The sequence below is a fragment of the Cherax quadricarinatus genome, chromosome 72 (assembly GCF_038502225.1).
Source record: "Cherax quadricarinatus isolate ZL_2023a chromosome 72, ASM3850222v1, whole genome shotgun sequence".
Lineage (NCBI taxonomy): Eukaryota > Metazoa > Arthropoda > Malacostraca > Decapoda > Parastacidae > Cherax > Cherax quadricarinatus.
In genome coordinates this window covers 10,452,813-10,470,488 of record NC_091363.1, presented here as the reverse complement: position 1 = coordinate 10,470,488, position 17,676 = coordinate 10,452,813, and the positions used below count along the sequence as shown (strand labels likewise).

Sequence of the window (17,676 nt, the reverse complement as noted above, 5' to 3'; positions counted from 1 at the left end):
AAATTAAAGCACATGGAATAGGAGGAGAAATTTTTTCCTGGATAGAGGCATGGTTGACAAATAGGCAGCAGAGAGTTTGCATAAATGGGGAGAAATCAGAGTGGGGAAGCGTCACGAGCGGTGTTCCACAGGGGTCGGTGTTGGGCCCCCTGCTGTTCACAATCTACATAAATGACATAGATGAGGGCATAAAGAGCGACATCGGCAAGTTTGCCGATGACACCAAAATAGGCCGTCGAATTAATTCTGACGAGGACATTCGAGCACTCCAGGAAGATTTGAATAGACTGATGCAGTGGTCGGAGAAGTGGCAGATGCAGTTTAATATAGACAAATGCAAAGTTCTAAATGTTGGACAGGACAATAACCATGCCACATATAAACTAAATAATGTAGATCTTAATATTACGGATTGCGAAAAAGATTTAGGAGTTCTGGTTAGCAGTAATCTGAAACCAAGACAACAGTGCATAAGTGTTCGCAATAAAGCTAATAGAATCCTTGGCTTCATATCAAGAAGCATAAATAATAGGAGTCCTCAGGTTGTTCTTCAACTCTATACATCCTTTGTTAGGCCTCATTTAGATTATGCTGCACAGTTTTGGTCACCGTATTACAGAATGGATATAAATTCTCTGGAAAATGTACAAAGGAGGATGACAAAGTTGATCCCATGTATCAGAAACCTTCCCTATGAGGATAGACTAAGGGCCCTGAATCTGCACTCTCTAGAAAGACGTAGAATTAGGGGGGATATGATTGAGGTGTATAAATGGAAGACAGGAATAAATAAAGGGGATGTAAATAGTGTGCTGAAAATATCTAGCCTAGATAGGACTCGCAGCAATGGTTTTAAGTTGGAAAAATTCAGATTCAGGAAGGATATAGGAAAGTACTGGTTTGGTAATAGAGTTGTGGATGAGTGGAACAAACTCCCGAGTACAGTTATAGAGGCCAGAACGTTGTGTAGCTTTAAAAATAGGTTGGATAAATACAGGAGTGGATGTGGGTGGGTGTGAGTTGGACCTGATAGCTTGTGCTACCAGGTCGGTTGCCGTGTTCCTCCCTTAAGTCAATGTGACCTGACCTGACTAGGTTGGGTGCATTGGCTTAAGCCGGTAGGAGACTTGGACCTGCCTCACATGGGCCAGTAGGCCTTCTGCAGTGTTCCTTCGTTCTTATGTTCTTATGTTCTTATTAGTGTCTTTAGTTTCTCACTGAAATTTGGGTGGACAAAGACGGGGTGTTCCAGAGATGGGACACAGACACAAGAGGTCACAATTGGAAGTTGAAGACTCAGATGAATCAAAGGGATGTTAGGAAGTATTTCTTCAGTCATAGAGTAGTCAGGTCGTGGAATAGCCTAGAAAGTGACGTAGTGGAGGCAGGAACCATACATAGTTTTAAGGCGAGGTATGATAAAGCTCATGGGGCAGGGAGAGAGAGGAACTAGTAGCAATCAGTGAAGAGGCGGGGCCAGGAGCTATGAATTGACCCCTGCAACCACAAATAGGTGAGTACATTACATAGCCTTTTTTTTTAGTTATACTGCATTCATTTCCTATACCTGAGTTACAGAACTATGCACATAATAAGTAGGGAAGAATATAAGTAAGAAGTACACATTAAGGACAGTCATGAAATCTTCACAACAAATATTTATCACACCTTAACATGGGTATGGTTCAAGGAGATGATTTGCTTCATTACAATCACTCACTCTATTGCTGTCTTGCCAGAGGTAAGCCTACATTACAATTCAAAAACTGTAACACATCTCCACCCATCCTTCAGAGCACAGGCACTGTGCTTCCCACCTCCAGGACTCAAGTCCGGCTAACTGGCTTCCCTGTTAGAATAAGTCACAAAAAAGTGCTAAATTCATTTGAGTTATTCAGTTGAGATGACTACAATTACCAGTATGATACAAACAGGTTCATCTGGCAAAACAAACAATTCTTGTACAAAAATTATAGGATATTCTCAAATACGTACTAATTCATCAATAAATATCGCATGTCCCAACTTTCTAAAAAATTATTCTGAAAACTAGAACTATTATACAATACTGTAACAAAAACAACTGTAGCATAACCACTTTATCATAAAAAAATCAACCCTTCATTTACATACCCCTTTATAAACATTCTCTCTCAATCCACAGCAGGATTTGAACCTACACACACTGCATCAAAGTACACGGTAATTTAGCCACACAGCCAGATGTATGGGCGCTTAGCTAAAGCTAGGCCATGGAATCATTACCTCGGAGCACCAGGCTTGTGATAAGTTACTTCATCATATCCTGCCACAAATGCAGTGAACTTCAAAAGTGATTTTGGAATGCTTAAGCATTCAACTAATTATACCACTGATGGTGTCTGCTCACTTCTAGCAAGATAACTAGAATAAATGATGATGAATGCATTAATTCTTTGGGTCATGGCTGATAAGGTGGGATAGTGGTGCAGTGCCTGCACCCTGAAGGGGTAGGGATATCTGCAATTTGGAGGGGTATACGAACTGTAGTATCAGTGTGTCTCTGGCAAGACAGTTATAGACTGAATGATGGGAAAGTGTTTCTTCTTTTTTGGGGTCACCCTATGTTGGTGGGAGACAGTCAGTGTGTTAAAAAAATAATGATTATTGCAAAATTAATGTAGTATACAGTACAATTAATGCTGTAATATCTTTGAGAACACATACCCCCCAGGGGTTCCATTTGTTGTAGCAGCTATTAGCATGCATGATATCAACATATCCAGCATCTGAAGAGTCGATACGCTCTTGAGGAGGCACTTGGTGAAACGTAAGGCCAGCTGGATCCAAACCTGTACGATTAAATAAAAAAATACCATGTCAGCTGTCTCTCTGTCGCAAAATATTCGAAAAAAAAAATTTCTTATGAAATGATCGAGAACATTTTTCCGATGGTAATGACGCCAAAAGTACAAAATTTCATGGAAAACTTATGGAATTACGCTCCTGCGAAGTTAGCGATCTCGGCAATATATACACATTGGCGATTTGCCCACTTTGAGCCCTATTTTCGGCCAATTCCATTGTTCCAGTCAACCAAACTCATAGCTATTTCTTTAGAACTCCATTTGTTCTATCGATTGAGTACAAGAAACCACCTATTTACCAATTTCAACTACCCAATAAAGCGGTCAGAAATTGGCAAGTTCGCCAATTTCATGTAAATTAAAAAAGATGCCAATTTCAAAATAGGGTCCAGAATAAACAATGCAGACATTCCTGGCACTAAAATAACATTTTCTCTGTTCATTAGTCATGTCTCCAGGTCCCTCTGGCTTTCTATTTTGAATTTTTATTCACACAAAAAATAGAAGATTTACTGTTATGCAGACTACTGCATTATTGTAATAATTGTATAAATAATGTCAACCCATTCATGACTGCGTATTAGAATGGCTAGTTTGACACTTATTGGATGGTGACGTCACATTTTGATTGAAACCAATCAAAATCATCTCTATTTCTGTAATATGTCTTCCATTCTATCACACAAGACCAAGAAAGCAAGAATACATGTACAACTAAATACTATATGAAAATACACCTCAAATTCAGCATTTTGATCCAAAAACACAGTCAGAGCTTTTTTCTTCTCTTTATGCACCGAGTGCTGTAGGATTTTTTTATACTGTGCACACTGACCACACAGACCAGTTCTCTCACATGTGAGCCTACCAGCTCTCACATGTGAAGCCACCAGAATTTTGGCGTACTAATACGTCACCAACACTGGCTCGTAAGACGTATATATATGACACAGACAGTCAAAAGGGTTAAGTGACTAGCATTCACCCAGGTCACACATAAATAGGAACTGCTGAACAGAGTTAAGAGATTAGAGGAAATGGCAAGAGTACAGCAACATTGTTATTATACTAGACCTGTTCAGGAGAAAATAAAGTAAAACTGCCAAAAAGTTAAAAATAACAAAAGACGAAAAAAAAAATTATACAGTGGAGCCCCAAATATCGGTTGTAATCCATTCCAGGTCAGCCTAAATTTGAAATGGCCTATATTCGAAGCAATATTTCCCATAAGAATTAATGTCCTGGCTTTAAGTGAAATAAAGCTGAAGGGGGTGGGAGAGTTTCAGTGGAGAGGAATAAATGGGATTAGGTCAGGGGTTTCAAATAGAGTTAGAGCTAAAGAAGGAGTAGCAATAATGTTGAAGGATAAGTTATGGCAGGAAAAAAGGGACTCTGAATGTATTAATTCAAGGATTATGTGTAGTAAAATAAAGGTTGGATGTGAAAAGTGGGTTATAGTAACTGTATATGCACCTGGAGAAGAGAGAGAAGTGTAGAGGAGAGAGAGATTTTGGGAAATGTTGAGTGAATGCGTGGGGAGTTTTGAACCAAGTGTGAGAGTAATGGTGGTTGGGGATTTCAATGCTAAAGTGGGCAAAAATGTTGTGGAGGGAGTAGTAGGTAAATTTGGGGTGCCAGGGGTAAATGTAAATGGGGAGCCTTTAATTGAGCTATGTGTAGAAAGAGGTTTGGTAATAAATAATACATATTATATGAAGAGGAGGATAAATAAATATACAAGGTATGATATAGCACGTAATGAAAGTAATTTGTTAGATTATGCATTTGGTGGATAAAAGGTTGATGGGTAGGCTCCAGGATGTACAGGTTTATAGAGGGGCAACTGATATATTGGATCATTATTTAGTTGTAGTTACAGTTAGAGTAAGAGGTAGATGGGAAAAAGAGGAAAATTGCAACAACAAGTAAGAGGGAGGTGAAAGTGTATAAACTAAGGGAGGAGGAAGTTCGGGTGAGATATAAGCATCTATTGGCAGAAATATGGGCTAGTGCAAGTATGAGTAGTGAGGGGGGGAGGGTTGAAGAGGGTTGGAATAGTTTTAAAAATGCAGTATTAGAATGTGGGACAGAAGTCTGTGGTTATAGGAGGGTGGGTGCAGGTGGAAAGAGGAGTGATTGGTGGAATGATGAAGTAAAGGGTGTGATAAAAGAGAAAAAGTTAGCTTATGAGAGGTTTTTACAAAGCAGAAGTGCTATAAGAAGAGTCGAGTATATGGAGAGTAAAAGAAAGGTGAAGAGAGGGGTGAGAAAGTGCAAAAGGAGAGCAGATGATAGAGTGGGAGAGGCACTATCAAGAAATTTTAATGAAAATAAGAAAAAATTTTGGATTGAGTTAAACAAGTTAAGAAAGCCTAGGGAACAAATGGATTTGTCAGTTAAAATCAGAGTAGGGGAGTTAGTAGATGGGGAGATAGAGGTTTTGGGTAGATGGCGAGAATATTTTGAGGAACTTTTAAATGTCGACGAAGAAAGGGAGGTGGTAATTTCATGCACTGGCCAGGGAGGTATACCATCTTTTAGGAGTGAAGAAGAACAGGATGCGAGTGTGGGGGAGGTGCGTGAGCCATTATGTAGAATGAAAAGGGGTAAAGCAGCTGGAACTGATGGGATCATGACAGAAATGTTAAAAGCAAGGGGGGATATAGTGTTGTTTAATAAATGTATGAAAGAGGGGAAGGTACCTAGGGATTGGCAGAGAGCATGTATAGTCCCTTTATATAAAGGGAAGGGGGACAAAAGAGATTGTAAAAATTATAGAGGAATAAGTTTACTGAGTATACCAGGAAAAGTGTACGGTAGGGTTATAATTGAAAGAATTAGAGGTAAGACAGAATGTAGGACTGCGGATAAGCAAGGAGGTTTCAGAGTGGGTAGGGGATGTGTAGATCAAGTGTTTACATTGAAGCATGTATGTGAACAGTAGTTAGATATAGGGAAGTTCTTATTGCATTTATGGATTTAGAAAAGGCATATGATAGAGTGGATAGGGGAGCAATGTGGCAGATGTTGCAAGTACAGTGGACCCCCGCATAACGATGGCATCACATAGCGATTTTTCCGCATAACGATTACTTTTATCGCAAAATTTTTGCCGCGCATACCGATTAAAAACCCGCTTACCGATTTTCGTCCGAGACGCGTCCAATGTGCCCTCAGCCAGCCTCACATGTGCCGCCCCGTCCCATTGTTTACCAGCCAGCCTCCGCGGTAACATCCAAGCATACACTCGGAATATTTCGTATTATTACAGTATTTTCGGTGCTGTTTCTGGAAAATAAGTGACCATGGGCCCCAAGAAAGCTTCTAGTGCCAACCCTACACCTCAAAGGGTAAGAATTACTATAGAGATGAAGAAAGAGATAATTGATAAGTATGAAAGTGGAGTGCGTATAGCCGACCTAGTCAAGCTGTACAAGAAACCCCAATCAACCATCGCTACTATTGTGGGCACCAGAAAGACAATCAAGGAAGCTGTTCTTGCCAAAGGTTCAACTGTGTTTTCGAAACAAAGATCGCAAGTGATGGAAGATGTTGAGAGACTCTTATTGGTGTGGATAAATGAAAAACAGATAGCAGGAGATAGCGTCTCTCAAGCGATCATATGTGAAAAGGCTAGGAAGTTGCATGAGGATTTAATTAAAAAAATGCCTGCAACTAGTGATGATGTGAGTGAATTTAAGGCCAGCAAAGGTTGGTTTGAGAGATTTAAGAAGCGTAGTGGCATCCATAGTGTGATAAGGCATGGTGAGGCTGCCAGTTCGGACCACAAAGCGGCTGAAAAATATGTGCAGGAATTCAAGGAGTACATAGAAACTGAAGGACTGAAACCTATGGAATAGGTGGTAAGTTACTAAAAGGTGTAAAGAGTTTTTATGAGGATAGTGAAGCTCAGGTTAGGGTGTGTAGAAGAGAGGGAGAATACTTCCTGGTAAAAGTAGGTCTTAGACAGGGATGTGTAATGTCACCATGGTTGTTTAATATATTTATAGATGGGGTTGTAAAAGAAGTAAATGCTAGGGTGTTCGGGAGAGGGATGGGATTAAATTATGGGGAATCAAATACAAAATGGAAATTGACACAGTTGCTTTTTGCTGATGATACTGTGCTTATGGGTGATTCTAAAGAAAAATTGCAAAGGTTAGTGGATGAGTTTGGGTGTGTGTGTAAAGGTAGAAAGTTGAAAGTGAACATAGAAAAGAGTAAGGTGATGAGGGTATCAAATGATTTAGATAAAGAAAAATTGGACATCAAATTGGGGAGGAGGAGCATGGAAGAAGTGAATGTTTTCAGATACTTGGGAGTTGACGTGTCGGCAGATGGATTTATGAAGGATTAGGTTAATCATAGAATTGATGAGGGAAAAAAAGTGAGTGGTGCTTTGAGGTATATGTGGAGACAAAAAACGTTATCTATGGAGGCAAAGAAGGAAATATATGAAAGTATAGTGGTACCAACACTCTTATATGGGTGTGAAGCTTAGGTTGTAAATGCAGCAGCGAGGAGGCGGTTGGAGGCAGTGGAGATGTCCTGTCTAAGGGCAATGTGTGGTGCAAATATTATGCAGAAAATTCAGAGTGTGGAAATTAGGAGAAGGTGTGGAGTTAATAAAAGTAATAGTCAGAGGGCTGAAGAGGGGTTGTTGAGGTGGCTTGGTCATTTAGAGAATGGATCAAAGTAGAATGACATGGAGAGCGTTTAAATCTGTAGGGGAAGGAAGGCAGGGTAGGGATCATCCTCGAAAAGGTTGGAAGGAAGGGGTAAGGGAGGTTTTGTGGGTGAGGGGCTTGGACTTACAGCAGGCATGCGTGAGCGTGTTCGATAGGAATGAATGGAGACGAATGGTATTTGGTACCTGATGATCTGTTTGAGTGTGAGCAGGGTAATATTTAGCGAAGGGATTCAGGGAAACCGGTTATTTTTATATAGCCAGACTCGAGTCCTGGAAATGGGAAGTACAGTGCCTCTACTCTAAAGGAGGGGTTTCGGGATATTGGCAGTTTGGAGGGATATGTTGTGTATCTTTATACGTATATGCTTCTAAACTGTTGTGTTCTGGGCACCTCTGCAAAAACAGTGATTATGTGTGAGTGAGGTGAAAGTGTTGAATGATGATGAAAGTACTTTCTTTCTGGGGATTTTCTTTCTTTTTGGGTCACCCTGCCTTGGTGGGAGATGGCCAACTTGTTAAAAAAAAATATATATATATATATATATATATATATATATATATATATATATATATATATATATATATATATATATATATTATATATATATATATATATATATATCCATGGGGAAGTGGAATAAGAATCTTTCCTCCGTAAGCCATGCGTGTTGTAAAAGTCAACTAAAATGCCGGGAACAATGGGCTAGTAACCCCTTTTCCTGTAAAGATTACTAAAAAGAATAAGAAGAAGAAAATTGTCAAAGTGGGAAGTCTGAATGTGCGTGGATGTTGTGCAGATGATAAGAAAGAGATGATTGTGGATGTTATGAATGAGAAGAAGCTGGATGTCCTGGCTTTAAGTGAAACAAAGCTGAAGGGGGTGGGAGAGTTTCAGTGGAGAGGAATAAATGGGATTAGGTCAGGGGTTTCAAATAGAGTTAGAGCTAAAGAAGGAGTAGCAATAATGTTGAAGGATAAGCTATGGCAGGAAAAGAGGGACTATAAATGTATTAATTCAAGGATTATGTGGAGTAAAATAAAGATTGGATGTGAAAAGTGGGTTATAATAAGCGTGTATGCACCTGGAGAAGAGAGAAGTGTAGAGGAGAGAGAGAGATTTTGGGAAATGTTGAGTGAATGCGTGGGGAGTTTTGAATCAAGTGTGAGAGTAATGGTGGTTGGGGATTTTAATGCTAAAGTGGGTAAAAATGTTATGGAGGGAGTAGTAGGTAAATTTGGGGTGCTAGGGGTAAATGTAAATGGGGAGCCTTTAATTGAGCTATGTGTAGAAAGAAATTTGGTAATAAGTAATACATATTTTATGAAAAAGAGGATAAATAAATATACAAGGTATGATGTAGCACGTAATGAAAGTAGTTTATTAGATTATGTATTGGTGGATAAAAGGTTGATGGGTAGGCTCCAGGATGTACATGTTTATAGAGGGGCAACTGATATATCGGATCATTATTTAGTTGTAGCTACAGTTAGAGTAAGAGGTAGATGGGAAAAGAGGAAGGTGGCAACAACAAGTAAGAGGGAAGTGAAAGTGTATAAACTAAGGGAGGAGGAAGTTCGGGTGAGATATAAGCGACTATTGGCAGAAAGGTGGGCTAGTGCAAAGATGAGTAGTGGGGGGGTTGAAGAGGGTTGGAATAGTTTTAAAAATGCAGTATTAGAATGTGGGGCAGAAGTTTGTGGTTATAGGAGGGTGGGGGCAGGAGGAAAGAGGAGTGATTGGTGGAATGATGAAGTAAAGGGTGTGATAAAAGAGAAAAAGGTAGCTTATGAGAGGTTTTTACAAAGCAGAAGTGTTATAAGAAGAGCAGAGTATATGGAGAGTAAAAGAAAGGTAAAGAGAGTGGTGAGAGAGTGCAAAAGGAGAGCAGATGATAGAGTGGGAGAGGCACTGTCAAGAAATTTTAATGAAAATAAGAAAAAATTTTGGAGTGAGTTAAACAAGTTAAGAAAGCCTAGGGAAAATATGGATTTGTCAGTTAAAAACAGAGTAGGGGAGTTAGTAGATGGGGAGATGGAGGTATTGGGTAGATGGCGAGAATATTTTGAGGAACTTTTAAATGTTAAGGAAGAAAGGGAGGCAGTAATTTCATGCACTGGTCAGGGAGGTATACCATCTTTTAGGAGTGAAGAAGAGCAGAATGTAAGTGTGGGGGAGGTACGTGAGGCATTACGTAAAATGAAAGGGGGTAAAGCAGCTGGAACTGATGGGATCATGACAGAAATGTTAAAAGCAGGGGGGGATATAGTGTTGGAGTGGTTGGTACTTTTGTTTAATAAATGTATGAAAGAGGGGAAGGTACCTAGGGATTGGCAGAGAGCATGTATAGTCCCTTTATATAAAGGGAAAGGGGACAAAAGAGACTGTAAAAATTATAGAGGAATAAGCTTACTGAGTATACCAGGAAAAGTGTACGGTAGGGTTATAATTGAAAGAATTAGAGGTAAGACAGAATGTAGGATTGCGGATGAGCAAGGAGGTTTTAGAGTGGGTAGGGGATGTGTAGATCAGGTGTTTACATTGAAGCATATATGTGAACAGTATTTAGATAAAGATAGGGAAGTTTTTATTGCATTTATGGATTTAGAAAAGGCATATGATAGAGTGGATAGAGGAGCAATGTGGCAGATGTTGCAAGTATATGGAATAGGTGGTAAGTTATTAAATGCTGTAAAGAGTTTTTATGAGGATAGTGAGGCTCAGGTTAGGGTGTGTAGAAGAGAGGGAGACTACTTCCCGGTAAAAGTAGGTCTTAGACAGGGATGTGTAATGTCACCATGGTTGTTTAATATATTTATAGATGGGGTTGTAAAGGAAGTAAATGCTAGGGTGTTTGGGAGAGGGGTGGGATTAAATTATGGGGAATCAAATTCAAAATGGGAATTGACACAGTTACTTTTTGCTGATGATACTGTGCTTATGGGAGATTCTAAAGAAAAATTGCAAAGGTTAGTGGATGAGTTTGGGAATGTGTGTAAAGGTAGAAAGTTGAAAGTGAACATAGAAAAGAGTAAGGTGATGAGGGTGTCAAATGATTTAGATAAAGAAAAATTGGATATCAAATTGGGGAGGAGGAGTATGGAAGAAGTGAATGTTTTCAGATACTTGGGAGTTGACGTGTCGGTGGATGGATTTATGAAGGATGAGGTTAATCATAGAATTGATGAGGGAAAAAAGGTGAGTGGTGCGTTGAGGTATATGTGGAGTCAAAAAACGTTATCTATGGAGGCAAAGAAGGGAATGTATGAAAGTATAGTAGTACCAACACTCTTATATGGGTGTGAAGCTTGGGTGGTAAATGCAGCAGCGAGGAGACGGTTGGAGGCAGCGGAGATGTCCTGTTTAAGGGCAATGTGTGGTGTAAATATTATGCAGAAAATTCGGAGTGTGGAAATTAGGAGAAGGTGTGGAGTTAATAAAAGTATTAGTCAGAGGGCAGAAGAGGGGTTGTTGAGGTGGTTTGGTCATTTAGAGAGAATGGATCACAGTAGAGTGACATGGAAAGCATATAAATCTATAGGGGAAGGAAGGCGGGGTAGGGGTCGTCCTCGAAAGGGTTGGAGAGAGGGGGTAAAGGAGGTTTTGTGGGTAAGGGGCTTGGACTTCCAGCAAGCGTGCGTGAGCGTGTTAGATAGGAGTGAATGGAGACGAATGGTACTTGGGACCTGACGATCTGTTGGAGTGTGAGCAGGGTAATATTTAGTGAAGGGATTCAGGGAAACCGGTTATTTTCATATAGTCGGACTTGAGTCCTGGAAATGGGAAGTACAATGCCTGCACTTTAAAGGAGGGGTTTGGGATATTGGCAGTTTGGAGGGATATGTTGTGTATCTTTATATGTTTATGCTTCTAGACTGTTGTATTCTGAGCACCTCTGCAAAAACAGTGATAATGTGCGAGTGTGGTGAAAGTGTTGAATGATGATGAAAGTATTTTCTTTTTGGGGATTTTCTTTCTTTTTTGGGTCACCCTGCCTCGGTGGGTGACGGCCGAATTTTTTAAAAAAAAAAAAAAAAAAAAAAAATATATATATATATATATATATATATATATAAACATTACATACTTTTATTGAAGACTCTTGTTGGCATATGGAAGAAGGCGAGGAGGGGAGAGGGAGTTGGGGTTATTGTTTGGAAGGGGAATCTCCCTCCATAATGACTTCAGGTAACAAGCCCCTCTCTTGGGTTACTTCCCTCCCTGCCTGCTGCACTCCCTGCCTTCCTGCTTGCCTTCCTGCTGCACTCCCTGCCTCCTTTCCACACTCCCTGTTTCCCTGCTACATTCCATGCCTCCCTGCTACACTCCCTCCCTCCATGCTACACTCCCTCCCTTCCTGCTACACTCCCTGCCTCCCTTCCACACTCCCTGTTTCCCTGCTGCACTCCCTCCCTCCATGCTACACTCCCTGCCTCCCTGCTACACTCCCTCCCTCCATGCTACACTCCCTCCCTCCATGCTACACTCCCTCCCTCCATGCTACACTCCCTGCCTCCCTTCCACAACATATGTGTAAAGAACCTAGGATAACCCAAAAGGTCAGACAGAGTGACTTATTTCCATTGGGGTCCTGCCTCCCCACTACACTCCCTGCCTGCCTGCTACACTCCTTGCCTCCCTGTTAAGCTCCCTTTTGCAACATTAGCTTCCTTGATTTCCCTGCTACACTTCCTCCCTCCATACTATACTCCCTGCCTGCCTTTTACACTCCCTGCCTCCCTGCTAAACTCCCTTTCTCAACATTAGCTTCCTCAATGTCTACTTTCTTTGCCAGGATGGAAGTGATTGTTGATCTGGATTTCCCATACATCCTGGCAAGTTCTAGCACTCGAACACCACTCATATTTTTCAATAACTGCTTTCTTAACCCTTTGGGGGTCGACAGGTCCTCTCAAAGACTTGTTCTCAGGGTCGGCCAAATTTCAAAAAAAAAAAAAAAAAAAAAATATTTTTATGAAAAGATAGAGAATCTCTTCCCAATCATAATGACACCAAAAGTATGAAATCTGATGGAAAACTTATGGAATTATGCTCTTGCGAAGTTAGTGGTCGCGACGATGTTTATGCATCTGCGATTTTGCCTACTTTGAGACCTATTTTCGGCCAATTCCAGTGTACTAGTTGACAAAAATCATAACTATTTCGCTAGAACTCCATTTTTTCTATCGAATGAGTACAAGAAACCACCCATTTACCGATTTCAACTATCCAAAAAAGTGGTCAGAATTTAGCAATTTTGCAAATTTCACACAAATTCCAAAAGATGCCAATTTCTGAATAGGGTCCAGAATAAACAAGAAAGACATTCCTAGCACTAAAATAATAAGTTCTCTGTTCGTTACTCACATCCCCAGGCCCCTCTTATATTTCTTTGGCTTTTCACTTTGAATTTTTATTCTTACAAAAAAAAAAAAATAAGATTTACTGTTATGCAGACTACTGCATTAGTGTAGAAATGGTATAAATAATATCAGCGCACTTGTGAAAGAATATTAGACTCACCAGTTGATGTGTATTGGACGCTTGGCATGATTTGTTTACGTTTGAACTCTGGTAAAAATCGAACATTACTGCTATTTTGAGCTCAATTTCAAGGTACTTTTCATTGTAAAACCAAGAAAACTAGAATACAACATTAAATACCATACGAAAATACAGTGCAAAGTAGCTGTTTTAATCCAAAAACACGGTCAAAGTTTTTTTTTCTCATTACGCACTTGTGTGCTGCAGGATTTTTTTATACTGCGCACACTGACCACATAGACCCATTCTTTCATATGTAGGCCTACCAGCTTTCTCTCACTAGATTTGAGTTCGCTAGAATTTAGGCGTACTAGTACGTCAAAAACCCTGGGTCGTAAAACGTACTAGTACATCCGAAACCCCCAAAGGGTTAAATTCCACCGTGTTTCTCGCTTTCTTTACCAAAGGGATGGCACTCTGAACTTTCTTTGGGCCCATGGTGGCTTATTTCACAGTCGCACTTAATAAACAAGCACAAAAACCAATGGATTTTACAGAAATGTTTGGATGAATAACTGGAGTATATGCTCATTCACCAAAAGACACAGGAAGACTGACTCACCTACGAGTGGCATCCCAGCAGGAGGCGGGCTGATGCATATAATACAGACGATTTACGAGGCATCGGCCGAAATACGGAGTGAAATTTCTGCCCCAAAACCAACCTAAATACGAAACGGCCAATATTCGGGGTTCCACTGCACAGAGGAACCAGACCATACCCTCCTATTCAATGGTATCTGAAGCACACAGAAGATACAACCAAACCAAAACAAAGGAGATGAAAAAAAGGAAATGTAGAAACAACTCATTCATAAAGTTCTTATATACAAATACAGATGACTAAACAAAAGGCATTGTAAATAAGAAATCAAACAAACCAAAATGAAAATACATGTATCATATTCTAAATGGACTAGAATTTGAGGTGTAACTACTTAGTTTGGTGAAGAGGCAAGGATAAAAGATACAGGATTGCTTAATTGTTTTTTTCTTGACAAAAACAATCCGTTAAAGCTAAAGTAGCTATCTTGGTAAAAGATTACCTAATTGCCTGCCTACTTGATAAAGAACCCCTTAAAAGCTATGGAAACTAAAATCCAAAACACAAATGTAAAATTTCCAGTGGTGAATAAAAGCATATATATTTTTTTTTTTTTCAACAAGTCGGCCGTCTCCCACCGAGGCAGGGTGACCCAAAAAAGAAAGAAAATCCCCAAAAAGAAAATACTTTCATCATCATTCAACACTTTCACCACACTCACACATTATCACTACTTTTGCAGAGGTGCTCAGAATACAACAGTTTAGAAGCATATACGTATAAACATACACAACATATCCCTCCAAACTGCCAATATCCCAAACCCCTCCTTTAAAGTGCAGGCATTGTACTTCCCATTTCCAGGACCCAAGTCCGACTATATGAAAATAACCGGTTTCCCTGAATCCCTTCACTAAATATTACCCTGCTCACACTCCAACAGATCGTCAGGTCCCAAGTATCATTTGTCTCCATTCACTCCTATCTAACACGCTCATGCACGCTTGCTGGAAATCCAAGCCCCTCGCCCACAAAACCTCCTTTACCCCCTCTTTCCAACCCTTCGAGGACGACCCCTACCCCTCTTTCCTTCCCCTATAGATTTATATGCTTTCCATGTCATTCTACTTTGATCCATTCTCTCTAAATGACCAAACCACTTCAACAACCCCTCTTCTGCCCTCTGACTAATGCTTTTATTAACTCCACACCTTCTCCTAATTTCCACACTCCGAATTTTCTGCATAATACTTACACCATACATTGCCCTCAGACAGGACATCTCCACTGCCTCCGTCTCCTCGCTGCTGCATTTACCACCCAAGCTTCACATCCATATAAGAGTGTTGGTACTACTATACTTTCATACATTCCCTTCTTTGCCTCCATAGATAATGTTTTTTGACTCCACATATACCTCAACGCACCACTCACCTTTTTTCCCTCATCAATTCTATGATTAACCTCATCCTTCATAAATCCATCCGCCGACACGTCAACTCCCAAGTATCTGAAAACATTCACTTCTTCCATACTCTTCCTTCTCAATTTGATATCCAATTTTTCTTTATCTAAATCATTTGATACCCTCATCACCTTACTCTTTTCTATGTTCACTTTCAACTTTCTACCTTTACACACATTCTCAAACTCATCCACTAACCTTAGCAATTTTTCTTTAGAATCTCCCATAAGCACAGTATCATCAGCAAAAAGTAACTGTGTCAATTCCCATTTTGAATTTGATTCCCCAAAATTTAATCCCACCCCTCTCCCGAACACCCTAGCATTTACTTCTTTTACAACCCCATCTATAAATATATTAAACAACCATGGTGACATTACACATCCCTGTCTAAGACCTACTTTTACCGGGAAGTATTCTCCCTCTCTTCTACATACCCTAACCTGAGCCTCACTATCCTCATAAAAGCTCTTTACAGTATTTAGTAACTTAACACCTATTCCATATGTACTTGCAACATCTGCCACACTGCTCCTCTATCCACTCTATCATATGCCTTTTCTAAATCCGTAAATGCAGTAAAAACTTCCCTACCTTTATCTAAATACTGTTCACATATATGTCAAGAAATTTTAATGAAAATAAGAAAAAATTTTGGAGTGAGTTAAACAAATTAAGAAAGCCTAGGGAAAGTATGGATTTGTCCATTAAAAACAGAGCAGGGGAGTTAGTAGATGGGGAGACGGAGGTATTAGGTAGATGGCGAGAATATTTTGAGGAACTTTTAAATGTTGAGGAAGAAAGGGAGGTGGTAATTTCATGCACTGGCCAGGGAGGTATACCATCTTTTAGGAGTGAAGAAGAGCAGAATGTAAGTGTGGTGGAGGTACGTGAGGAATTACGTAGAATGAAAGGGGGTAAAGCAGCTGGAACTGATGGGATCATGACAGAAATGTTAAAAGTGGGGGGGGGGGATATAGTGTTGGAGTGGTTGGTACTTTTGTTTAATAAATGTATGAAAGAGGGGAAGGTACCTAGGGATTGGCGGAGAGCATGTATAGTCCCTTTATATAAAGGGAAAGGGGACAAAAGAGATTGTAAAAATTATAGAGGAATAAGTTTACTGAGTATAAAAGGAAAAGTATACGGTAGAGTTATAATTGAAAGAATTAGAGGTAAGACAGAATGTAGAATTGCAGATGAGCAAGGAGGCTTCAGAGTGGGTAGGGGATGTGTAGATCAAGTGTTTACATTGAAGCATATATGTGAACAGTATTTAGATAAAGGTAGGGAAGCTTTTATTGCATTTATGGATTTAGAAAAGGCATATGATAGAGTGGATAGAGGAGCAATGTGGCAGATGTTGCAAGTATATGGAATAGGTGGTTACTAAAGGCTGTAAAGAGCTTTTATGAGGATAGTGAGGCTCAGGTTAGGGTGTGTAGAAGAGAGGGAGAATACTTCCCGGTAAAAGTAGGTCTTAGACAGGGATGTGTAATGTTACCATGGTTGTTTAATATATTTACAGATGGGGTTGTAAAAGAAGTAAATGCTAGGGTGTTCGGGAGAGGGGTGGGATTAAATTATGGGGAATCAAATTCAAAATGGGAATTGACACAGTTACTTTTTGCTGATACTGTGCTTATGGGAGATTCTAAAGAAAAATTGCAAAGGTTAGTGGATGAGTTTGAGAATGTGTGTAAAGGTAGAAAGTTGAAAGTGAGCATAGAAAAGAGTAAGGTGATGAGGGTATCAAATGATTTAGATAAAGAAAAATTGGATATCAAATTGGGGAGGAGGAGTATGGAAGAAGTGAATGTTTTCAGATACTTGGGAGTTGACGTGTCGGCGGATGGATTTATGAAGGATGAGGTTAATCATAGAATTGATGAGGGAAAAAAGGTGAGTGGTGCGTTGAGGTATATGTGGAGTCGAAAAACGTTATCTATGGAGGCAAAGAAGGGAATGTATAAAAGTATAGTAGTACCAACACTCTTATATGGATGTGAAGCTTGGGTGGTAAATGCAGCAGCGAGGAGACGGTTGGAGGCAGTGGAGATGTCCTGTCTAAGGGCAATGTGTGGTGTAAATATTATGCAGAAAATTCGGAGTGTGGAAATTAGGAGAAGGTGTGGAGTTAATAAAAGCATTAGTCAGAGGGCAGAAGAGGGGTTGTTGAGGTGGTTTGGTCATTTAGAGAGAATGGATCAAAGTAGAATGACATGGAAAGCATATAAATCTATAGGGGAAGGAAAGAGGGGTAGGGGTCGTCCTCGAAAGGGTTGGAAAGAGGGGATAAAGGTTTTGTGGGCGAGGGGCTTGGACTTCCAGCAAGCGTGCATGAGCGTGTTAGATAGGAGTGAATGGAGACGAATGATACTTGGGACCTGACGATCTGTTGGAGTGTGAGCAGGGTAATATTTAGTGAAGGGATTCAGGGAAAGCGGTTATTTTCATATAGTCGGACTTGAGTCCTGGAAATGGTAAGTACAATGCCTGCACTTTAAAGGAGGGGTTTGGGATATTGACAGGTTGGAGGGATATGTTGTGTATCTTTATACGTATATGCTTCTAAACTGTTGTATTCTG

General features: G+C 40.0%; 1 protein-coding gene across 6 annotated transcripts in view; it reads right to left on the bottom strand.

The window, feature by feature from the left end:
• Positions 1 to 17,676, bottom strand: part of LOC128701254 (pancreatic triacylglycerol lipase-like) — a 70,487-nt gene that overhangs the window by 18,153 nt on the left and 34,658 nt on the right. For all 6 annotated transcript variants that reach the window (XM_070100408.1, XM_053794852.2, XM_070100414.1 and 3 more), the window contains one exon: positions 2,707 to 2,831. In XM_070100408.1, the coding sequence (XP_069956509.1) occupies positions 2,707 to 2,831 (125 nt within the window). The remainder of the gene's footprint in view (positions 1 to 2,706; positions 2,832 to 17,676) is intronic.